The sequence below is a fragment of the Pteropus alecto genome, unplaced genomic scaffold (assembly GCF_000325575.1).
Source record: "Pteropus alecto unplaced genomic scaffold, ASM32557v1 scaffold7, whole genome shotgun sequence".
NCBI classification, from domain to species: Eukaryota; Metazoa; Chordata; class Mammalia; order Chiroptera; family Pteropodidae; genus Pteropus; species Pteropus alecto.
The window spans coordinates 23,146,701-23,173,702 of record NW_006494614.1 but is presented as its reverse complement, the minus strand read 5'-3'; the positions used below and the strand labels follow the sequence as shown (position 1 = coordinate 23,173,702).

The window sequence follows — 27,002 nt, the reverse complement described above, 5'->3', positions numbered from 1 at the left end:
ATAATTCATATGTCTCTTGTCTAAAATGCTGCCAGGGCTTTCGAATAAAATTAAGTTTTGAAAGCACCACACATGACCTCTATTTTTTTAAACTGTTGAAGATAGGATAAAATTGTCCATCCAGTTATAGAACTTGTTTATGATAAAGACTGAAACATTGTTGTCCACAAAAATATTTTACAGTGTTTTATTTCTAGTGACAGCTCTTATTCTTCCCTTGTCAGTTAGTGGATAGGTTTGTAAGAGCTTTTTTTAGTATATGGAAGAGATTCCATTTTTCATTTCAAAGACATCTATTTCCTAGTGTGCATTGACAATTGCTTATGCAAAAATGATAGGTTTTTTTACATATAACATAGAATTCTTTTTCTGAACACTTACACACTCGAAGAGAAATTCTTTTTTTTTTTTTTATGCTAGGCTGTGACTGCCAGATTTCTAGCTTTCCTGTCACTTTATTTTTTTTATTATTTTTAAAGTTTATTGGGGTAACATTGGTTAATACAATTATATAATGTTCAGGTGTACATTATAATTTGACATCTGTATATTCTATTGTATGTTACCACCCAAAGTCCAATTTCCTTCAGCTACCATATATTTGATCCCCTTTACTCACTTCACCCTCCCCATCCCCCTATATGTGACCCCCTTTACCCCATCTACCACTGCTCCTCCCCCACCCCACTAGTAAACATGTCTATAGTCCTCTAGTAACCACTAGACTATAGTCCATGTCTGTTTGTTTGTCCTGCTTATTTGTTGCTTTTAGGTTTATATCTCACATATAAGTGATATCATGTGATTTTCAACTTTTTCTGTCTGGCTTATTTCACTTAGCATGATTATCTCAAGGTCCATCCATGTTGTCGCAAATGACAGTGTTTCATTTCTTCTTATAGCTGAGTAATATTACATAGTGTGTGTATATATATACGTATATACATATGTGTATGTATATATACATACATATATACGTAGATATATGTACATATATTACAGCTTCTTTATCCAATCATCTATCATAGGACACTTCAGTTGCTTCCACGTCTGGGCCACTGTGAGTAATGCTGCTATGAACATCGGTGGGCAAACATCTTTTCGGATATGAGTTTTCAAGTCTTTGGGATAAATACCCAGTAGAGGGATTGCTGGATCATATAGTAGATCACTTCTTAGTTTTTTGAGGAACCTCCATATTGTTTTCCATAGTGGCTGTACCAATTTGCAGTCCCACCAGCAGTGTATGAGGGTTCCGAATATCTTTTTATATATTTATTGGCCATTTGTATGTTCTCTGGAGAGAAGTGTCTGTTCAGGTCCTCTACCCATTTTTTGATTGGATCATTTGTTTTGTTGTTGTTGTTATTGAGTTGTATGAGTTCTTTGTATATTTTGGATATTAGACCCTTATCGGAGGTGTTGCTTGCAAATATATTTTCTCATTCAGATGGTTCTCTCTTTACCTTGTTGATGATTTCTTTTGCTGAGCAGAAGCTTTTGAATTTGATGTAGTCCCATTCATTTATTTTAGCTTTTACTTCCCGTGCTTTTGAGGTCAAATTCATAAAATCCTCTTTAAGTCCAAGGTCCTTGAGTTTAGTTTCTATGTTTTCTTCTATGCATTTTATTGTTTCAGGTCTTATATTTAAGTCCTTAATCCATTATGAGTTAATTTTGGTGCGCGGTGATAGACAACAGTCTAGTTGTCTTTTGCAGATAGATTTCCAGTTTTCCCAGCACCATAAATTGAAGAGGCTTTCCTTTCTCCATTGTATGTTTTTAGCTTCTTTGTCGAAAATTATTTGCCCATATAAATATGGCTTTACTTCTGGACTCTCGATTCTGTTCCACTGGTCTATGAGTCTGTTTTGCTGCCAATACCATGCCGTTTTGATTACTGTTGCTTTGTAGTATAATTTGAAGTTGGGCAGCATGATGCCCCCAGCCTTGTTCTTTTTTCTCAGGATGGCTTTGACAATCTGGGATCTTTTGTGCTTCCATACAAATCTGGTGATTTTTTGTTCTATTTCTTTAAAAAATGCCGATGAGGATTTTTACAGATTGCATTAAATCTGTATAATGCTTTAGGTAATATGGTAATTTTAACTATGTTCGTTCTTCCAATCCAAGAACACAGAATATCTTTCCATTTCTTTGTATCTTCTTCGGTTTCTTTTAATAGGGTCTTATAGTTTTCATTATTTAGGTCCTTCACTTGTTTCATTAAATTTATTCCTAGATATTTTATTCTTTTCGTTGTAATTGCAAAAGGAATTATTTTTTCCACTTCTTTTTCTGATACTTCATTATTAGAGTATACGTAAACTATGGATTTTTGAACATTTATTTTGCATCCAGAGATTTTACTGTATTTGATTATCATTTCTAGTAGTGTTCTTGTGGAGTCTTTAGGATTTTCTACATAGAGAATCATGTCACCCATTTCCTATTTGAATGCCTTTTATATCTTTCTTGTATCTGATTGCACTCACTAGGACCTCCAATGTTATATTGAACAAGAGTGGCAAAAGTGGACAGCTTTGCCTTGTTCCTGATCTCAGAAGGAAAGTTTTTAGTTTTTCACCATTAAGTATGATGTTGGCTGAGGGTTTGTCATATATGGCCATTATTATGTAAAGGAACTTTCCTTGTGTACCGATTTTGTTAAGTGTTTTGATCATAAGTAGATGCTGTATCTTGTCGAAGACTTTTTCTGCATCTCTGATATGATCATATGATTCTTATTTTTAATTTGTTTATGTGATGTGTCACGTTAATTGATTTGCCTATATGGAACCATCCCTGTGCCCCTGGGGTGAAGCCCACTTGATCGTGGTGTATAATCTTTTTAATATATTGCTGTATTCAGTTTGCTAGTATCTTATTTAGGATTTTTGCATCTGTGTTCATGAGAGATATTGATCTGTAGTTTTCTTTTTTTGCGTTATCTTTACCAGGTTTTGGTATCAGAGTAATATTGGCCTCATAAAATGAATTGGGAAGTATATGATCCTTTGTATTTCTGTGATGTCAGTCATAATTTCCCGTTTTTTATCCCTGATTTTGTTTATTTGTGTCCTTTGTCTTTTTTCTTTAGTTAGTCTAGCCAGGGGTTTGTCAATTTTATTAACCTTCTCAAAGGACCAGCTCTTCGTTACATGTTTTTTCTAGTTTTTGTTGTTGTTGTTGTTGTTTTCAATTTCATTTAATTCTGCTCTAATTTGGATGATTTCTTTCCTTCTGCTGACTTTAGGCTTCATTTGTTCTTCCTTTTCTAGTTTTTTAAGATGAAGCGTTAAGTTATTTATTTGGGCTCATTCTTGTTTTGGGAGGTAGGCCTGTAATGATATGAACTTTCCACTTATGACCACTTTTGCCATGTCCCAAAAGTTTTGATATGTTGTACTATTACTATCATTCATTTCTATGTATCTCCTGATATCTCTTTTTATTTCTTCTCTGACCCAGTTATTCTTCAGTAGTATTTTGTTTAATCTCCATGTATTTGTGGTTCTTTCCGCTTTCTTTTTATAGTTGATCTCTAGTTTCAAAGATGAATTGATCATGATCAGAGAATATGGTTGGTATGATTTCAATCCTCTTATATTTGTTGAGGCTATCTCTGTGTCCTAGTATGTGGTCAATCCTTGAGAATACTCCATGTGAACTAGAGAAGAATGTATAAGCAGCTGTTTTGATATGGAAGACTCTATAAATGTCAATTATGTCTAGTTGGTCTAATGTATCATTTAAGGATGTTATTTCCTTATTAATTTTCTGTTTGGATGATCTGACAGTAGGGTATTTAGGTCTCCTACCATGATAGTGTTTTGGTCTGTTTCTCCCTTTAGTTCTGTTAGTAATTTCTTCACATATTTTGGGCCTCCCTGATTGGGAGCATAGATATTAATAAGTATTATGTCTTCTTGGTGCGTGATTCCCTTTATCATTATGAAGTGTCCCTCAGTATCTTTCTTTACCTTTTTTATTTTGAAGTCCATTTCATCTGATATTAGTACCGCTACTCCTGCTTCATATCTAAAGGAGAGCTTAGCTGATACATTATTCTTGGATGGTAGTTCCTTTCATTTAATAGTTTGAATATTTGATTCCACTCCTTTCTGGCTTGTAAGGTTTGTGCTGCGAAGTCCGAGGATAATCTAATGGTTTTTTTCTTTATAGGTTACCGTCTTCTTTCCCCTGGCTGCCCTGAGAATTTTGTCTTTGTCGTTGATTTTTGATAATTTTGATAGTTTTAATAATGTGTCTTGGTGAAGGCCTTTTGGGGTTGAGATAATTGAGTGTTCTATTGACTTCTTGAATTCCAAGTTACAACTCATTCCTTAGATTTGGGACATTCTTATCAACTATTTGTCTGAAAATGCTTTCTAATCCCTGCTCCTTTTCCTCCCCTTTGAAAATTCCCATTATTCTTCTGTTTCCTCGCCTGATGGTACCAGCTAGTTCTTGTATTGCTCTTTCATTATTTTTCATTCTTCAGTTTCTCTGTTCTTCCTTCTGATTTATTTCTAGATTTCTGTCTTCAATATCACTGATCCTTTCCTCCATTTGTTTGACTCTGTTTTCCAAGCTTGTTATTTTATTTTTCAACTTTTGCAGTGTGTTATTTATCTCCAGAAGGTCTATTTGGTTCTTTTTTGGGGGTTTCGGTCTCCTTGCTAAAGAATTCATTCTGCTCATCTAGTTGTTTTTTCAATTTCTGAAATTGCTGATATGATTCGTTTCAGATCTAATTGAGTTCTTTCAGAAGGACCATCCTGAATTCTCTGTCATTTAAGTCGCATATTTCTATGTCTGTAAGCTTATTTTCTGAAGATTTTTCTCTTTCTTTCTGAGATGCCTTGTCACCATGTTGTTCATGGTGTTTAATGGACTGTTTCTCTGCCTGGTCATTAATAGAAGTGCGTTTGTTTTTTGTTTATTTGTTTGTTTGTTTGTTTTCCAGAAAGAAGATTTATTATAGAATGGTGCCTCGCCTGTTGCGAAGAAGGTGTTTTTCTTTTGGTTTCCAGTAGATAGCATCTAAGCCTCTTGGATCTCTGCTTTATATAAAGTCTTAATAATGTCTTTTTTTCCCTTATAGATGTTTAATCACACTTGCTACCCTCAGTTTCAGTTCCTGTCCATGTAAGTGACAGTTTTGGTAGTGTTTCCTCAGATTCCCCTGGGGTTCCGCAGCATTCTGTCTCGGAAGGAATGAGGGGAGGCGCCCTCTGGGTTGAAGGTTGGGGGCTGCGACTCAGCTTCTGTTTTGCAACCGTGACTGGTAAAAATCAACTGTTGTTTCTCTGCCATCCCCACTTTTCTGCCATCTCTGTTTCTCTGCCTTCTGCCCTGATGACTGGGCACTGCCACCGGCTGCATGGAGCTCACAGCACTCTCAGGTAGGGCTGTTCAGAGAAGTCACCACACTTTCTTTGCTCCCCCTCCTCCTACAGGGAGTTCTGGCTGTGATCGGCAGCGTCTTTATTTCTCCCAGTCCACCACCTGACAGAGTTCTGACCTGTAGTAGCTCTTTTGCACAGATCCCATGCTCAGATGTGCTGGTGTGCAGTTTGGGTGTTTTTTGTTGAGTTTTAGATGTTCAGCTTATTATTGTTTCAAGGGGAGAGATCTGGGGACGTCACTCTGCCATGTTTCCAAAGATCCCAGGAAATTCTTTTTTTGTGTCATTATAATTCTGTGAAATAACCTAAAACTGGTTGCTCCTTTAATTTATTAACAGAGACCGTTTTAAATGCTACTTCTCAGAACTAATATAAAAATCTCTTCCCATAACTGGACTATATGTTTGTTATATTTTAACTTATTTGCTTTTTGTTATTTGTTGTGATGTCTCCAACTTATAGTTTGTTCCCATTGTTCTCTTATTAAAGGCATGAAATTTTCTATTAAAACAGATAAACTCTGTTTTCAATTTTAATTTTTATATAGCCTATTTGAAACACAGAAAATGCCCTAGTGGAATTTTAAGAATTTATTCAGTTTTTGTTTAATTTTATGTTTCAAGTCTATGAAGCATATTCTAAAGCAATAATCATAACACTTAAAATATACTTACTTGCATAACATTTTTGTTGAAGTCAGTTTTAGGTATCATATGTTCTGTAACATTCCTGGCAAGGGAGTGCAAATAATACATGAAAATGAAACTTCCCTTTTTTACTTCAGCTTCTTTCTTTGATTGAGAAGTTATGAATATGTCTTGCCTATTTTCACAAATAAAAATGTGTCCAATACAATTAACCTACCCTATTAACTCTACTAAACATCTGCTGTATTTGTTAAACACTTCAAAATTTTGTTCTTAACCAGTTCATTCTAAGTAATTTCCCAGTTAAATATTTACATGAGCTTGCATGACGATAAGCTCTAGCTGGTCTTTAATAATCAGCAGATTGTCCAGAGAGAGAGCTATATGAAATGTAACACACTGTAATAGCTATCCACTGGAACTTAAAATGGCATACTAGATTGGACTATTTTTGCATATTTTTATCCTAGCCAAAAGAGGTACAGCCTTATGAATTCCTTTCTTGGTGAACATTTTTAATGTCCAACATTCCTGACAGACATATGCAGATGTTTATATCATGAATATCCTAAATATATTCTCAAGCTTCTCTTTCTGAAAGGCAATAAATCTTTATGTTTGTGAAATTTTAGGAATAACCCAGTTTACAGTCATTTTCATAGCAGACTAAATAGATAAAAAAGTAGAAAAAGTAGATAGGCATTATTCTTTGGCAAATTAAACAGAAAAGAAAAAAATGTATCAATTATGCAAATATGCCATGTGCACAAAGACACTTAAGATATGATTCCCTAACTAGAAAAATGATATATGTCTGTAAAATCTCAAGTAGTGGTCAAATATTTAAATAAGGTCTGTAATAGAGATGATATTATAGGTTGTAAATGATCTATTATTAAGTGAACAGTAGGCAGTTTTACCCTAAGATATCAGAGAATGGAGGAATCGCTTTAGTTGAGGAACTCAGACAAGACTGAAAGCTCTCCAATGTGGTATTTAAGTCCAAGTCTACGTTTTGAAAATAAATATTATGTGTGGAGCAGAACCGTGTTTTCTACCATCACCACCAACCAGTGTTATTCTATTTCAGTGTTTTCTTCCTTACAATTCAATTTACTGTTTATTGAATCTCTTCTATAAGTGTGATAGAAGATAAAAAAAAAAATGATCCTCTGTCCTCTAGAAATCATAGTCAACTAAGAGGAAAAGTAAAATATACAAATAATGACATTTACAAGGTTAGAGGAAGAAAGAATATGGGAGGGTTCTGAGACAAATGCTAAGGCCTACCGAAGTTTAATTTAAGTAAACTGGGGCTTAGGTATATGTATAACTTTCATAGTAAGTAATAAGTAAATTTATTTTTTGAATTTATTAAATGAGAGGAAGAATGAGCTTGGTAATTGTAAAACATCTACAAATTTTAATTTGTAAAACTCATCTACAAATTTTAATTTGTAAAAAATATAATTTTTTATAGTCGATTGGCCTGTGTTTTATTAATGACAATATTAATATCATTTTTCTATGTACATGTCAACTAATGTTTGGTAAATACAGCTCAAAACTGTTCTGAACACTAATACAATGTGGCTGAGATTTAAAATGAGTCACGAATAATTCAAATAGTGAGTAATCCATTGGAGATTAAAATAATTTCACAATTTTTCACCGAATTCCTAGACTTAAGAAAGGAAAAGGGTGGAGAGAGGATTCAGAATCATGAACATTCAGGAGGCATGTAAGTGGGTTTATGTAGGCAAATGTACTTTATCTTGCTATCTGGACATTGCACACAAAAGGTTCTCAAAAATAATTTTAATCCATTGAACACATTTTAAATCAAGTTTAATGTTTTTTGTGTTATGTATGCTTTTGTTTCCTTTGAAAAAATTATAAAGGAAGTGGAATTTTTATTATATGTGGCTCAAAATTAATAGTAATCTCTTGATAAATGTTTGGTGTGTATATGTTTTAGTAGCTCTTTTAAGAAACAGTGAAAGAGCTGTCAGCATTTGGATGGGTATCAAAAATGTTATATATAAGTTTGACTAATTCATGAAATGACACTAGTTTCCTAAGGGTAAAAGGGAAGAGCTTAATGTAGAGCCAAGATTGTGTCAGTCTGTTAAATAATGATACAGCTCCCTATTATTATATTGTAATTAATTCTGGGTATTTTTGATTTTTAACATTTTTTTTCTTATACACATTAGGAATTTACCATCCTAAAGTTGGCCTAATTAGCCAACTTTCCTTAGTTACATAACATTTGGCAGGTGTTTTTTATAGCAACAAACAGAACTAATCACTTTTTTCATTCCTTGGTTTTTATTTCTATCAAAATCAATAAAACATAGGCTCCACATGTCCTTATAACATTAAATTTTTCAAAAATAGATGAAATGAATGTAATAAATACATACATTTCATTAGTATTTTGTGGAGGAGTCAGATTTGAGGAAATACTGAAGATTATTGATACACGTAGAATTTTTTGTACTAATGTTTTTTAAAAATCAGTTTCCATAATTCATGCTAAATTATGACAGCTTTAATCAAATGAAACCTCTCTGAATAAAAGATTAAAATGTCTGTAACTTTTTTCTATTCAAAATAAAATTAGATGGTAAAATTATGCATGTTACAACATTTTGAAAATTTAGTTTCTATGAAAAATGAGAATATGCATGATAGATAATTATAGATCATCACAAGCACATCTGATGTTTTAGTTTTAAGGTAGCCATGACTTTTAAAGGAAAAAAGGAGTGAGTCTGGTCAAGCAGACAATTGGATATGTGGACAATTGAATTAGAAAATAAACCAGGGTTATAAATCTATAATTATTGGCCTAGAGAATTCAAAGCCCACTGGCAAGAGAATGTGGACTGAGAAGAAAATGAGCCTAAATCTCCCACATAAAGCTTGAATAGGGAAGGAGGAAGCATCAGGAGAAACTAAGAAAAACTTTTCAGAAGTAACAACTTAGCATTAACTGCTGAAGATTTTTTAAAGTTAGCATTATCATTTTGACTGTCACAATGAATTGGAATTCCTGTATAACAATAACTATCTGTAAGAATCTGGAAGAGTTGACTTCCAGATTAACAACACCTGGGATTTCATGGGCCTTTCTTACGATCTGAAAAATGATTATCTTCCCTACCACTTGACAATATTATGAGAAATTATTAAATAATGTCTATGATACTAAAACTTAAATGTTATGAATAGACATGTTGAAGGTAACGTCATAATCATGTGTTTTCTTGGTTTCTTAGAGGATCTATACAGAGCTATCAATCACAAATATAGATATATTTACAGAGTTTAAATACATAAAGAGGCATTTTTTTTCTGCTTGCAAATATTGTTACCATTTATTTATGGTAATTTGGTGAAATGTGGTTCTGACTATGTGGGAGTCATCACTGGAAGTGGACAGTGGGCCTCACACCTGGTTTGGAATTACTTTTTTTTTTCTTCCTTGGAGTTAACTATCAAGATAAACCAGTAAAAGAAGGACAGTTCATCAATTAATATATCATAAAGAGGCATTTTTTTTCTGCTTGCAAATATTGTTACCATTTATTTATGGTAATTTGGTGAAATGTGGTTCTGACTATGTGGGAGTCATCACTGGAAGTGGACAGTGGGCCTCACACCTGGTTTGGAATTACTTTTTTTTTCTTCCTTGGAGTTAACTATCAAGATAAACCAGTAAAAGAAGGACAGTTCATCATTATTAATATATTACATAGTCTAACCTTGGAAGAATTCAAATCACTTTAAAATTTTTGTTTAATTAGTAAACTAGATATTAATTTCCACAACATTCTTTGTGAGCCAGGTGTACATGAAACAGTTTATTAACATGTGTCTTTTTTTCCTCATAGGGTTCCCTGGGGATTCAAGGGCCCCAAGGTCCACCTGGAAAGGAAGGTCAGAGGGTAAGTAAACTTGCAACAACTGGCAAGCATTGCTAGCTCAGGGGTTACTTATTTCTGAACACTAATTAAAATAAAACCAAAATATAGCAAACAGATGGGCATAAGGAGAGTATCAACTATCCAAAGACTGAAATTAGAGAATTTGACAAAAACAATCCAGAAAATTCTATATATTTTCAAGATTGGCAGCACAAATGTAGAGATATAGTTTGGGTAAAATGAATTAACTGTAATTTGATCTAGAGCATATTTGGTTATATTTGGGGAGTTTTAGTTATACTGATATTTGCAGAGTTAAGTTGATGAGTATCTTTGTGGAATTCCAGCCTGTTCATGAATTCTGTGGATTGTGGATATTAACTACATTCTTTAGCCAAATTAAATTATTGACATTACTGATTCTGTAATTCTATCATTACTATTTACTGCCTTTGAGATAAACTATGTAGAATATGAATAAATTGTACTTACAATTGGGAGTATAGCAATTACCTTTCATCTCTAGTCTAGGTAGCGTTATCATCCCTACTGAAAAGAATCCCTGCAGTAATAATCACTCAGCTTCTCCTGAATGCTTTTTAGCAATGGGGCACCCCATTCTTGTGGTTTATTATTATTACTCTTTTAGATCATTTTTACATCTGAAAATATTTTATGTATGCTTTCTCATATGATTATTATTAACTTCTGACCTTACAGGGAGGATTCTGTGACTCAGAGAGTTTAGGTGACTTGTCTAAAATCAAAGCTAATAAAAAGTAGAACCAGGCCTTAAATTTGGGGCTTCTGTCTCTTAATCCCACATTATCTTTTACTGTCTCAGTGTATAACACCAAATCTGTCTTTTAGTCATTTTTTTTATTATTTCCAGTCCTGCCGTCTGGCAAATAAGTCTGTTGCTGCAAATATGTCAGAGTCCTTCAAATATTTGAGGACCAATGGTGTATTTTACTAAGGTTTATCTCTTATCAGGTTAATAAAATTTCAATTCTCTTAACTCTTTCTCTTCTCATATGAATTTCTGACCCTCTAACATTCTGGTAGTCTTTCCTAGAAAACAATCCTGGGCCTTCTGGGGGTGTCAGGACTGGGACTGAACACTCTCAGCCTTATTTAGGACCTAGTAAAATGTGGCAAGTATGCCCTTTACTATATGCAGTATACTTCCAATACAGCCTGAGATTGAACCAAGGCTTCTGTGTATGTGTTGTATTGTTTTCTTTTTTAAATCTAACACCTTCCACTAGAGCAGGTCTGTTTTTAATTCTTGATTCATTTGGGGGGGAGGGATGGTAATTGCAATTAAGATTTGATTTAGACTGAATGATTTCTAAGTTTTAATTTAAAAAATTCTATGTCCAGAATTTTTGTGAACACAAAAGGAGTTAATAAGTTTTGATGGCTAAGAAAATTAAAACTTTGTGAAAAATGGCTAACATTTATGGGCTACCTATGATGTGTTAAATGCTTCATAATTATTATTTAATTTATTCTCACATTAGCCCTATGAAGTAGGTTCTACTCTAATCTTCATGGAGAAACTGAAGTTTCTAAGCAACTAGGATAGGGTACATTGCTAGTAACTGGAACTATGCTGATACTTTAAAATTATTTACAAAGTAGTCACATTTGGGTTCTACTTTGAACACCTGTGTGTACAATTGTAGTTTCCCTTTAGCTCTACAGCCTCTTTCCATTTAAGAGTTCATTAATCCACCTGAATCAAAATTTTAGTCTCAGGAAAAAATTTTAAAATTACTTCCCTAAATTTATGTTTTTGTAGCTGTCTTGAGCATTTAACCTACTGGGGGCCAAGGAATCGATGAAATGACCTTGTGAAGTTAATTTCCAGACTTCTTATCTTGTTTTCTCACAGTGATAGCCAAAATGTCTATTGCATCTAGAGCTATGTTTCTGAACTAATTTCTGTCTTCAACATCCAAGAAATATTTTCCTTCTAGTAACTACCCCTTCCTGGAAACTGATGATTTTATACTTGGTGATATCCAAGATATAGAAGGAACTCAGGTAACTTGGGTTATTGCAAAGAAAGCAATAATCCAGTTGAAAAATGGGCAAAGGACCTGAATAGACATTTCTCAAAGGCAGACATACGAATGGTCAGAAGGTATATGCAAAGGTGCTCAACATTGCTAATCATCAGGGCAAAGCAAAGCAAAACCCCAGTGAGATATTACTCCTGTTAGAATTATCAGAAACACAAAAATATAACAATTTCTACAGATAGAGTAGGGATATCTACACTCCCGTGTTCATTGCAGCATTATTAATAATGGCCAAGACACAGGAAAAATCTAAGTGTCCATTGAAAAATGAATGCATAAAGAAAAAAGTATGTATAGATACACACAATGGAATATTATTTGGCCTTAGAAAAGGAGGAAGTCCTGCCAGCAAGGATGTGTCAGCATGGATGAACCTGGAAGACATTATGTTAAGTAAATAAGCCAGGCGTAGAATGACCAATGCTGAACCTTCTCACTTACATGTGGAGTCTAAAAATGTCTGATAGGAACAGAGAGTAGAATGGTGGTTACCAGGGGTTGAGGGAGGGGAATATCGGAAGATATTGGCAAAGGGGTACAAAGTTTCAGTTAAGCAAGGGAAGTTCTGGAAATCTCGTGTACAGCATGGTGACTATAGGTTAACAATACTATATTGCATACTTGAAATTTGCTAAAAAAGGTAAGTCTTAAGTGTTTTCACCACACATAAAAAAGGTAGCTATGTTAAATGATAGATATGTTAATTAGCTTGGTTGCGATGAATATTTCACAATGTATATCAGATTATCAAGTTGTACACCTTAAATACATACAATTTTTAATTGTCAACTATAACTCAATAAAGTAGAAAATAATAATAATAATAATAATAGTAATAGTAATAGAAATAAACATATTTAATTTCAACCCCCCCAAAATTCTTATATTCTCTAGGTGGTTTGAGATGGCAGGGCTGTGTGTGTGTGTGTGTGTGTGTGTGAGAGAGAGAGAGAGAGAAATATTCAACCTGAGATCTACCCTCTTAACAAGGTTTTAAGGGCATAACAACATTGCACTTTGACTAATACTGACATGCGGTCAGTCCAGTGCTCCACCTCTTGTTTTTGTGAAAACTTCTGCCCTCAGAGCTTCACTCGTCCTGTTATTGTGTGCTTGCTTTTCTGAATCTGAGTTGGAATTGATCCTTGTCATTGTTAAACTTCATCTTTCAGATTTTAGTCCCTAATACTATTATATTAGGATTTTTCCCAATGAAATATCTCCTAGCTTAACATCACCTTAAATTTTAATCAGCCTACCCTCTAAGTCTTCATTCAGATCATTAATAAATCCTGACTAGAATAGGGCCTGACAACTCTATGTAACACCAGCAAAGGCTGCCATTTTGTCTACCATTCATATTTTTGTGACATGATAATCAACTCATATACAAGTACATTTGAAATTTACCTTCTTCCCACATTTCTTAATTTGGCTTGTAGGATAATTATGAGTCTTTGTAAGACTAACTGAACTGAAAAAAAATTCAAATGAGGCTTTTTAAAAATAATAATGCTTCAAATTGAAATTGCACTTTAGCAAAGCTTACATTTCAGAAGATGGGTTAAAGAATAAATTAAACTTATGTATTCTTCATGGTAATTATAGAGAAATGCATTCAATTTGTAAAGTTCAACCAGTTTTATGCAAATTTATTCCGTTTATAAATATGAATAACCCAGATAATTTTATATTACTTTTATTTTATCTTCTATCAAGAATAATATGGTGTTAGAATCTAAAGAATGTAATAGAATTTTAAATATGCTGTTAGGCATGGCTTGTCATTATTGCTAGTGCTCTTCTATAATTGTATTTATCAAAGAGAGTGGCCAGAACAGGTATGATTGACATTATCCATGTTTACAAATGATTATTTCCAAATATACTTGATGATTTATTCTGCTTTATAAGCTACTTGAAATGGAAGCAAATTAATTTAAAAAATGAGCATTCATACATATTTATGTTTAGGTCCTTATTAGTGCCACTCTTTCTTCTCTGTGCAAGAGTTAGGTTGTACTCAGCTCTTTTAGACATGTAAAATATAGTGTATGTAGATATGTGTACATGTACATACCTACGTGCATACATACACATATACTGAAAACTGAGACCAATAATTTTTCATTTCATTAAAGCTTACAATAGAAAACAACAGAAAAATCTATGAATTTAAAATTCTTTGTATTAACCCATTGTCAAGAAACTCTTATGTTTGGTTGCAGCTGTTTGACTAGGAAGGAATTGACTATCATTAAGTTTATAAAATATGTAGTAAGTCTTAAGCACCTCACTCTTAGGCCTTAAAAAAGCCGAGCATTTAATTTAATTAAACGAATTATTGATTTGTTGGTTTTCCTCGATGATTAAGTAGATAGTAATTTCTGCTCTACCAATATCTCATAATTGTGAGTTTCAAACATGGGTATCACTTGTAAACATACTTTGAAAAATACTAAACATTGTAGAAACTTATTACTATTACTACTATTATTTTTATTAAAGCATAAGAATTCTGATTAATAAATGCATTTTATTTTTCTATTTAAACCTTTGTGTAGAGTTTTCAATAAACACAAGAAGACTATTATTTTTTCCAAGTAACACACCAAAGTTCTGTTTGAATTTTTCATTAGTTAATTTTATTCCTTTCATTATCTTTTATGCTGCTAAATCTCAGATTATAAAGTGTTCATTTAATAAAATATAGTGGTAGTAAGTTTCTCAAATTCTAAAGCTGCTTTTAACCTCCACAATGTTTGGTGGTGACATATATCTGAGATTAGTGGGCTTTGTTTTTCTTAACCTCCTGATTTTCTTCTTTAAATCTTTTATGTGCCATTAAACGTTTTTCCCACTTTGTTACCTTTTTAAAGTCCTACAAGTAAAAAATTTGGCTGGCATATTTTCAAGTGTCATATCCTTTATAAATTAACACAGTTTTTAAAATTCAATGAATGTCGGATATTGACCATAAGCCACAGATGAGAATGTATTAGATAGCAATGAAGGAGCACACTGTGGGCAGTCACCTACCTGGAGGCCCAGAGCATGTTCAGCTCATGATGAGGACAGAGAAGGGCCAGGAAGGGAACCAACACACTGCAGGGCTGAGAAATCAACAAAAGAGCATTTTAAGATACAAGGAGGGTTCAAGGGATTAAAATCTGGAATGAAGTAAGAGGAGAGATGATGAATAAGAGGAGAAGTGACTGGCATTGATCCATATGAGAGAGCAGTTTTAGTTGAATAACTAGGAGAGCATTGGAATAAATAATTGTAAGAAAATGTGTGAGAGAATTAGGGGGTGAATTGTGAAGAAGGAGAGATAGCGTGGGCAATCTGGTAGAGAGATAAGGACACTAACTAGATGGACGCCCAGAAAACTATGTTAGTGAAAAGTGGAGGATTTCAGACAACTAACCATGTTCATAGACATTTACATGAAACATCTCAAAAGAATGGCCATTTATGAACATTCCCTCTAAGATATAGATTCCTTAATAAAATATTTTAATATTCTTAATAAAATCTGCCAAGATATTTTTAAAAATTATTTTAACATAATCTTGGATTTCTCTTTTATCATGGCATGAAGTACATGTTTCAATAATCTGTGTTGCTTTGAAATTACCATAGCCTTTTTTAAAGAGGTCACTCTAGGTCTCTGAAAAACATTTATTGGTGAATCCACTATACTTACTTTCCCAAATAGAAATTTGGTTGGACCAAAATGACACATCATTCTTGCACTCTGTTGCTGGATCCTAAACAGAAATTTTGTGTTTAAAATTCCTTACATTTATTCCTCTACTGTGCTCTCAGTTTAGCTTCTCTGCCCATGCCTTTTTATTTTTCTCTCCAGGCAAAAACCATCCTTTTTTTAAAAATACATCTCCAGGCAACCAACCCTCCTTTTAACATTTTTGTGCAGATTTTACTTTCTTTTGAAGTGCTTGCTCCAAGCTGGCTTTGAAGCCTGTTTCTGGGGTCTGGATTCCTTGCATTTTAAACCACACGGAGAACACCTCTATCAGGATGCATCTTTTCGCACCAGCCCAGGCTTAATGGCAAAGGCACTGGGTCATATTTCTTCAACAGGGTGGGAATCTGATAGTCAATCCTACAAAAGTCTGGGAGGACAGAGCAGGCAGTATGTCTGCTGGCTTCTTGGGGTACAAGCAGCATGTGGTATAACATGGAGGCTGAAACATAGGCTCTAGGGCCCGACTACCTGAATTTAAATCCCAGCTTTACCACTCATTTGCTGTGTAATCTTAGGCAAATTCCTCAGCCTCTCTGTGCCTCAGCTTCCTCACTCATTAAATGAATATTCTAATAATCTCTACCTCACAGAGCTATTATAAAAAGTATGCTATGTGACGTTAGCTATTGTCACGATTCTCATCCCCAGCCTGGTATTAGGACTTGATTAAAGAGAATGTCTAATTGGTCAACAAAAATTATTTAAGGAAAAATGACTATTTTCACTACCACTCCACTGAACTAATTTTATTTAATTTTTACCTGAATTTTTGTCCACATTCTAATACCCCAGAAGCTTAATGAGGCCCAGTGTTGCCCACATTCTAATACCCCAGAAGCTTAATGAGGCCCAACTTCATAATGAAATTAAGTATCTAAAAAATTTTGCAAATATGAAGTAGATGATGGTCTTTTCCTTAAAGAAGCAGAAATGAGGTTCGGTGTCCTCATGGTGGAGTAACTGAAGCCTTAATGTTTGTTTAGTGCATAAACTGCTGATCATGTATAAATTCACCAGGATGTACATGGAAAAACGCCTTGTTTTTCTTTTGGCTTATTTGTTTCTGAACTGATTTGTGTGCTTTATCTAAGATAATACAAGTAACATAAATTATGTTCTAATAATTCCTAAGTTATATCAATCTCATTAGGAAAAAGGACAATGAACTCACAGCTTCTGTGAAATCAGCACATACTATGGGACTCATCTAAGCAAAATTTTCCATAAGCTGATTTGTTTTTGTGGGGCTTGATATATTTTTCATGTGCAATTATACTCTGATAGCCTAGCCATAGTCAGTGAAAGCTTCATAGAACAGAGAAAGCCAGCAAAGCAAGTCAGAACTGCCTTCCATATCGTTAAAAAAAAAAAAAAATTTCTTCTCACTTTAGGGTAGCTTATTCCACAGTGCTAATTTCATAGCTATAAAATGACCTCATACTTTCAATGAAGCAAGTTCAGAGTCCGGTAGAAACCACTGACAATTGTCTGTATTTGCAATTAAATTATTTTACATGAGCCTCAATTTTGGAGATTTGCCTTGTGAGGAAAAAAATGAATAGTGATAAATTTTCAGCTCAGAAAGTAATTTGGTTGCTTGCTCATTAAAATGAGAGGGGAAATATAAGATTGTCTTCTTATCTTTATGTGTTAAAACTGACATTGAGTTGTAAAATGCACAGTGAGTGTATCCATAGTTCTGCTCACTCACTAAAGCAATGACTAGTGTTTTATACCAAGAATTTGTATTGCTAACAGGAAAAAATCAACAAATTATTTTAAATAATAATTTTAATCCTGATCCTAGGTAGAACATAAATATGTGGGGAGCATCTTCTTCAGCAAGGATCCACAGATAAATGTGTAAATATACATGTTGTAAATAATATTTTAGAGGTCCTGCATGCCACAACTAGTGGTTCATGTTTATTGCACATGTTTTAAACTTCCAATTTACTTCTTATGAAATTTCCTAAAGATATCTCCCTGAGGATACCTTGAGAATTTACAAGAAATATTAACTTTGATCCTATCTGACATTTCCAGGTGGATAACTAGAAAATTGTGTACCCTGTTCAGGTCCCAAGGGCTATGCAACTTTCCCCCAACAGCTTACTAGAATTTACAAAACCGGTGAGATTCAAAGGATAAAAATGATCAAATCTACATTTATCCCTGCATTCCTGTTTGCAGAGCCTCATAGAATACTTTGGGGAACCTTTGCTATTGTTTTAATGCCCAATCTAACTGGCTTTGCCTTTACTTGCCGTCTCTCTAGAAACTCACTTAACATTTAGGATTATCTTGTTATCCCTCAATTTAACTATGAGACTATTAAATTAACACTTATATAATTAAGAAAACTTTTATTGAGTTAAATTAGCCACCTGGGGAGAATAATATATTGTAGTCTAAATTCTACCAGAATTTCAGAGAACATTGAAAAAATTCAAGGAATGTCCTTGGTCTGCTTTATCTGAAAATTTGGACTTCATAATTTTCTCCTAATTTCTTGAACTCAGTTACTCCTTATCACTCTAGTTTTATATCCTCCAAAGCTGCATCAATTATAGTTTCTGAAGCAGTAGAGTAAAGCAGGAAGAGGGGAAAGAGGCTAATGCATGTTAATGTCAAACACATGTCCACAAGGGAGTAATTATGTAGCAAGGACAAGAATTCTCCACTTTTGCCTCACACTCTGTGACTGGTGAGAAAGATAAATCAAAGGAACAAGATGTTGGGAGACAATGTCTAGCTCAATGTAATTAGAATCAAGTAAAAAAGAGACGCAGTAGATGCAGCCCAGACTTTGTGAGAACAGGCCATCTCTTAGATAAAGTTTTGCCCTTGGTTCATTGTGGTAAACTTCACTCTAATTAGCTAGTCTTTGCAGGGCACTTGAAGCCAAAACACCAAGGGCCCTGGGAAGGTTATAACAAGAAAAAGATTGTAACCAATAGTTTTGTTTCAGTTAATCTGTATATAAATTGTTAATCCGCAAGGAGCTGAGGTTCTTATCTATTTAAATGAAGGATGAAGTGACATTATTTGTATTGTAACAGAATAGTCTTATAAACTATCTCTGTTATTTGAATTTATAAAGAGGAAATGTTTCCTGTTTAGAATGCTGAGTCTGAATGACTTAGAATTTTATATAAATAGACCCAGAATTGATGTCTGCTGTGGAAGATGCACCTTATTTCATGGGGATTCCTTAAAACCAGGGATCCCCAACCCCTGGGCCATGGACTGGTACTGTTAGGAACAAGGCTGCTCAGCAGGAGGCGAGCCGTGGGCAAGCAAGCAAAGCTTCATCTGTATTTGCAGCAGCTCCCCAGTGCTAGCATCACCACCTAAGCTCCACCTCAGATCATCAGGCATTAGATTCTCTTAGGAGCACCAGTCCCTGGTACCAAAAATGTTGGGGACCACTGCTAAACTGGAGACACCCTGAGGATTGGAGAGACTGGGAGCTACTTCAGAGGGATGGGCCTGGGAGGAAGGCCCATTTCAGAGACATCAATTTTTTTACATTTTAGAGCTGAAAAGGAGCTGTAGTATTATTGCAATCCACCAAATAAGGAAACTGAGGTCCAGAAACATTTAACAATTTTTTAGGGTTGCACAGCTATTAATCTCTTTATACTATATGAAGAGTAACCATTGTCTATTTTGTGATCTCACAGAAAAATCCAGATTTGCATGTCTTTAAATGGAGAATATTGAGAATTTGACCAGAGCCACTTTATTTTTCTAATTAAGGCCACACGTATTAGGGGACAAATGTAGATAGGTACTCTTGGTCCTTTTGTGGTCTCAACCTAAAGAGTGCACATTCTGTCTCCATGCCCTGCTTATCCTGCACCAACAGTTGGGACCAGCATTGTCTGGTCGGTGGGGATCTGGGGTGGGAGTAAGAGCTGCTCTTTATCCACCTGTAGGATTAGATTAATTTGTGACTTCAATCACTCAAGATTCTAATCTAAATTTATCTGCTTCATCACAATTTAGCCCTTAGATATATTATGGGATTAAGCCAGAAGCACTTTGGAAGCACTCTGGTGACAGGTGTTCTATGAAAAAGTCTTATAAATATTACCTACTTAGCCACAGAAACACTTAAAGAGAATGCAAAAGGAGAAGACGCTTTCCGCCAAAGTGGCGATATGCTAATACTCCTGCATCAGTATCTTTATTCAGAACATTACACTGAACACATTAGTAGCTCTTTGGTACATTTACCACTGGAAATGTCAAGTACAAACTTATTTATCCATTTGGGACACATTGAATATATAGGTGGATGGCTACCAAAACCAATAATTAATTACAAGTTATTAATCAATTTGGGAAATATTACCATATAAGTTTTCAGAAATGCAAAACATTTAGAACATGAAACATTTTTATGGCCTAATGACTTTTAAAGCCAGCAAATTATGTTTCTAATAAATAATGCAAGACTTTAACTTTGTAAAAGTCCAAAGTATTTTGAGTTACCTCAGGTGATAGCATAGAATTCTCAAAGCAAATTTAATTTTATAGCACTTTAGTTTTTTTCAATATGTGATATTTCAATTTGCAGGGGGACAGTAGAGCTATTGAAAATAAATGTGATTTACTTTGCAAAATTGAGTGCCTGTTTTGTGTGAGCTCTCATGGAAGTTTGCTCAGGTTGGGTTTTCCTAAAAGTAGCATCTAAGATGGGATTCTTGCACATGTGATTTTCTGAAGAAAACTGGAAGTGAGAGAAGCAGAAAAAAGAAGAGGAATAATACAGGCAAAAATGTGCTTTCAGAAGTCTAGTCTCAGCCTGCTCCCACAAGGCACTCTGGAACACCACAGAATTTATCCTACCTTGGAGCAAGTGGCTAGATTTGATACCCACCAACCACACTGGGTGGGGATAGGGACAGTAACTTTTCCATATCTCCGGGCAAGGCAGCTCCTATAGACTAAGGCAAGCCTATGGAGAAGGGTGCAGGCAGAAGCCATTAGCAGCCAATGCCCATGGTAATTGGGTACCAACCAAACCTGACACAAACTGCACTTGCACCAGAAGTGGAATAAAACATTACCATTAATTTAGCCAAAGCAACATCCTCAATGGCTTTTGAGAAGAAGTGAAGACATGATGAAAACTTTGATAACATTAACCTTACCATGAGAGGGAGATAGAGACAGAGACAGAGACAGAGAAGAAGGGAGGGAGGAAGAGAGAGATGGGCAGAGAGACTCTGTGTGTGTGTGTGTGTGTGTGTGTGTGTGCGTGCGTGTGTGCGCGCGCGCGCGCGCGCGTGTGTGTCGAAGTGGATGACAACTATTCTTTCAGTGAGTAGTAAAAGGCTAAAGTCATGCCTATCAAAACAAAATAAAATTACCAGATGGGACAGATATTAAGAAGAAAGAATGAGCAGAGAGAGAAGGCAATGGACTTATGTATCAAAAGTGATTACTAAGGTACTAAATCTGAAATGGTCTTAGTGCCTTTAACCAAAGTAGAAAACACTGGAGGAAAACATTTTTTTTGACAAGAAGAGTAGTTTCCAGCCCATAGCATTGGAGCTGCTGAAAGGATCTGCAAATGGAAATGCACCAGCACTTTAAAGCTATACTGGGATCATAAGTAAAAGGACATAATATGCTATTAGGGAGTCATCAATTTTGGGTCATTAATTGAAGCCACTGGAGTGGATAGGATGGCCAAGGGAGAAACTATAGAAAGAAAAGAACTGAGGGCAGAACCTTGAAATTAGGGTAAGCCTATATATGGGAGTAAGTGGGGAGGCAAATGAGAAAGTTAAAAGTACAGAGAAATAGAGTAAATAAAAGAACATTTTTAAAAGGGATGATCTTCTAATTGGAAATGATTTAGAAACATCAGGGAGAATGGGGTCTGAGGCAAAGCCATTGGCGATCTTGAACAACTCTGGTTTCTAAGAGTGGCTGTGCTGTGTAGAATCAGATGTGACATTTCAGGGTTGGTTGTTGGGAGTATAGTTGGTTTTGAGAATGTTGGGGATTAGGAAGTATTCAAAAGTGGAGATATAAAGAGAAATGGCATAACATCACTGTTGGAGAGGTCAGAGCAAATTTTTTTTTTTTTTTTTGTAATTGAGTATATCCATAAACTAAGTCAAGGAAGTCGATGAATAGGGAGAAACTGAAGTGGCAAGCAACAGGAAACAATAATAATCCAGAAGAACCAGAGGAGGTTAGAGAAGTCACACATGGGTCAAATATGGGTCAGCACCTATACCCTGGAGACACATAGGAAGAGAGGAGGGGCATGGACAGTCACTCTGGGGCAAAATAGGAATCAAGGCATTATATTTATCTCAGACGGAATGAAATTTTCAGTGTAGATATAATTTAATAAAACTTTTGCTCTTTGTAAGAGGTATTGATCTCAAGATTGTTCATAGTTTTCAGATAGCTACTCCTTACTTCATCAATAGTAAGCCCTATTCAGTCAAGTAAAGGTAGAAATATAGAAGTAGAGGAAGCTAAACTGAATAAAAAGGTGGAGGGGGCAGGGCATTGGGAAAGAAAAGGTTTATTATTGCAATTTCAGAGTTTCGCAAGATTCTTCAAGCAGCTGGTAAAAATGCAGGCATTTCTCATTACCCATCCGTGTATGCTTCTTATCCTTTGTGAATTACTAATAGTACCTTAGAAGAGCATTTCTATTATCAGCTGTTTATCTGAATTCATTTATTGTGTTTTATATATCTATTTTGCTAGAATGCAATTTTAACTTATTGGAAAACTTTGTTTTATTGGTATAATGTAAATGATGTCAGAGTAACATATTACCAAAATTAAATTGTTCTTATCTTTATTGCTATTGACAGTTTTCACTGTTTATATCTCTGTGCATTTTGTAAACTGTCATTTATTTTTTCTTAAATGATATAAAAATTTCAGAAGCATACTAATTAAGTATAATTCCCAAGCTAGGAAATATCAAGAGACTGATTAACATGTAAGTGGTCTTGCCTGTGTCTTTTTATCAAGAAATCCTTGTGGTTATAGTTATAAATTTTTGTATAATATACTGCTAACTTACTATGGACTTAAAATATGTTCTTTGGGAGCTGATAGAAATGAATATATGGTGTATTTCTTTGCAGTAGTTGCCATAGAGATAAAAACCTTTTCAAAGTAAAACAAGGATGGCACAAAAATTACTAATGCAAAAGAGTTATGCTTCTAATTTAATATTGATAATGGTGCACTAGTCCTTTTTCTAAATTTTGTCAAAATTGCATGACTTGAGTGTGTCTAATATACTTTTATTAGATAATTTCTAGTATAAGAAAAACTGAATCAAAAATAAAATAGGTGAATTCCCCACGGCATTTAGTGGGATGAAGCTTTCATTTTTTAATCTTTTATTCTTAAGAGTTACACCATTCCTAATTATCTTCCTCATGGCTCCATCTCCATCCTTCCTCTTTATATCTTGCTATTCAATTTCAAATCTAATTACCTATAATGTCTTTTCTTAAAAACAAACAATTTATTGGCTTTCTTTTTCTGCCACATCATTTCCAACAATTAGACACATTTTCTAGCAGTAACACAATATTAAAAAGATGAACAAATATATGAAACTTTCTCAAATCTTATTACTGTTCATGTTCAGATTTTATAAGTCCTATAGACTTCCCTTGAAAAAAAAATTAGCACACTCTTAGATAATATTCTATGATTTAGAATTGTTTTACTTAATTTGATTCAGTTACAAAAATGTCAGCATCATCACTAGAGACATTGAAATGAGCTCAGTGACACTAAGACAGATGATTAATTAGGTGAGGAAGAGTCAGCCAATGAAACAAAACCATCATGGATAATGTGCCTACAACATTCGTGGGAGAAGTATGTGATGGGGAAAGAGGTACGGGGGACAAGGTTCAAGAAAGTAGACCCCGCCTTATCTCGTATTCCCCATAACTGACCCTGTTTGCTTTCTTTTAAAGTGTAGATTAGTAATTAAATCCTTTTAAAAGGATTTAAAAGGAAGTAGAACAATTGAGAGGATGGTCCCCATAAAAGAAATAGGAGTTAACAAACCATGAGTGCTGTGCAGTACAATGCTACTCAAGTATGATCTCAGACAAAATATTGCCAAACCATGATAAATATACAAATTGAAACTGTGTGTTTAGAAACCTTTATAATAATTCAATATTCCTACATAAGCTAAGCATATGATTATTGGACTCATCCAGCTCCAGCAAAACAACCTATACAAGAGATGATATGTTGCCGAACTCACATGGAGAGTCACAAGGGTGCTAACTACCTACAAGTCATAAACAGTAGGACCACAACACAACATGTGACATTTTGAGGTTAGCTTGTCAATTGTAATACACAAAAATCTGAGAAAATGTAATCATTTATTTTTATAAATTCTTATTTTTAATTATTTTAATTTTTGTCAATTTATGAAAGTACAACATATTATTTATAACATTAAGTAATAGCAGAACAGGATTTTTTTTTACATATATTTTCAGCAGAAATAAACTAACCAATGGCCATGGAAGTGATTCCAAAGAAATGAAGATCAAAAAATTTGATGCTAGTTTTATTAGGAAATACGGTCATTCATACATTGAGTTCAGTTAATTGGTGGTGAAGTATTAAATTATAGCATGTTACTTGTAGAGAGAGACTGACTAATGGAGCAATGAAACCATCAAAATATAAACAACATTTACAAACAAAATATAAATAAGTTCAAAATCAAAAGAATTTTGAAATAGTGAACATTGACTTAAAAAGCCAATTGAAACAAATGTTCAGTACTTCATATTTAAGCATTAGCACTTTTTAGGTGTTTTATAATAGTGCTTTAAGATTGCTGAGACAAAAATGAACATTCTTTGTTGAGGCATTAGTGAAAGATGACATCAGAGATATTTGCTTGGAAATATTGAGTGAATATGTGGCAAAGATTCCATTGCTTGACATATTAAAAAATAGCTAATACCCTGAAATAATAAATGCATAGAAGAAAACATAGGAACTAAACTCAAGGACCTTGGACTTAAAGAGGATTTTATGAATTTGACCTCAAAAGCAAGGGAAGTAAAAGCTAAAATAAATGAATGGGATTACATCAAATTAAAAAGCTTCTGCTCAGCAAAAGAAATCGTCAGCAAGGTAAAGAGAGAACCATCTGAATGGGAAAGTATATTTGCAAGCAACACCTCCAATAAGGGCCTAATATCCAAAATATACAAAGAACTCATACAACTCAATAACAACAACAACAAAACAAATGATCCAATCAAAAAATGGGCAGAGGACTTGAACAGACACTTCTCTCTAGAGGACATACAAATGGCCAATAAATATATAAAAAGATGCTCAACATTGCTAGCTATTAAGGAAATGCAAATCACAACCACAATGAGATACCATCTCACACCTGTTAGAATAGCTATAATTAACAGGACAAGTAATATCAAATGTTGGAGAGGATGCAGAGAAAAAGAAACCCTTATATACTGCTGATGGGACTGCAAATTGGTACAGCCACTATGGAAAACAAAATGACAGTTCCTCAAAAAACTAAGAATTGATCTACTGGGTATTTACCCCAAAGATTGAAAACCCATATCCGATGTTCATAGTAGCATTATTTGCAGTGGCCAGGACATGGAAGCAACCGAAGTGTCCTATGATAGATGATTGGCTAAAGAAGCTGTGGTACATATATACAATGGAATATGATTCAGCCATAAGAAGAGATGAAATACTGCCATTTGCGACATGGATGGACTTTGAGATAATCATGCTAAGCGAAATAAGCCAGACAGAAAAAGTTGAAAATCACATGATATCACTTATATGTGGAATGTAAACCTAAAAGCAACAAATGAGCAGGACAAACAAACAGAGACTCATGGACATGGACTATATACTAGTGGTTTACTAGTCTATAGAGGGTAGGGGGTGGGGGAGGAGCGGGAGGTAGATGGAGTAAAAGGGGTCAAATATGTGGTGACAGAAAGAAATCTAACTATGGGAGGTGAACATACAGTGTAAATATGTATATGCCTTATTGTTAAAGTGTACAGCTGAAACTTATTGGATTTCATTAACCAATGTCACCATAAAAAAAAAAAAACATAGTTGAGTAGTGTCATCTTTACATGGAAAAATAAAATGTTGGCAACAAAAAAATAGCTAATAGCAACTCAAAGAACAAATAAAACTAGCAAAAGAGTTTCACTTTATCTTGACAATGCTCAGTGGCAATTCTCTTGCTACATAAGCAATTATAGATGATGTGCAATTATAGATGATGGTGATATAAGGAAGAATATTTTTCTTCAGCTTCTTTGCCAACAAATATAACCAGCTCTGAGCTTTAGAACAATATGAAGGATTACATTTTCAACAAATCTGGCTTGGAGTTCATATTTTGTAAAGAAGCATGTTCTGATGGTACAGCTGTAGTGATAGGGAAGCATTCTGGAGCAGTTACCTTGATCAGGGAGCTTGCATCACAGTATAAACCAACACTGCTTCCTTCATCAAGAAAGTCTTGCTACAAGTGATTACTAGACTGTTGGTGATCACATTTTTAGTATAAATGTCGGACTACTATATTGTATGCCTGAAACTAATATATCGACTGTATTTAAAAGAAAATTTAAAAAAAGAAAGTCTTGCTAACAAAGAGATGTCAGCTGAATGAAACAATAGACTTAATGATATGGTAAAAATTATGAATTTCTTAACATTAATATGTTAAATTTGGGGTTTTAAAATTTTGAGGTAATATGGAAAAAATATCAAAGCAATTATCATTGCATTCTCGGGTATAATAGTTGTTGAGGAGAAAAATTTTACCAAGGATGTTAAAATTACAGAAACAGCTCATTGTTTTCTGCAAGTTAAGAAACCAGTGACTCAACATCACTAGTCATCAGGGAAGTGCAAGTCAAAATCACGGTGAAATATCACCTCACACCTGTTAGAATGGCTGTCATCAAAAAGACAAGAGAGCACAATTGTTGGCAAGGATGCTGAGAAAGGGAATCCTTCTGCACTCTTGGTGGGTATGTAAATTGGTGCAGTCACTATGGAAAACAGTATGGAGATTCCTTAAAAAATTAAAAATAGAACTACCG

The 27,002-nt window shown here is 34.3% G+C and overlaps 1 protein-coding gene across 1 annotated transcript in view; it reads left to right on the top strand.

The window, feature by feature from the left end:
* Nucleotides 1–27,002, top strand: part of COL19A1 (collagen type XIX alpha 1 chain) — a 279,851-nt gene that overhangs the window by 143,557 nt on the left and 109,292 nt on the right. The window contains exon 14 of the mRNA XM_006926816.1: nt 9,958–10,011. Coding sequence (XP_006926878.1) covers nt 9,958–10,011 — 54 coding nt within the window. The remainder of the gene's footprint in view (nt 1–9,957; nt 10,012–27,002) is intronic.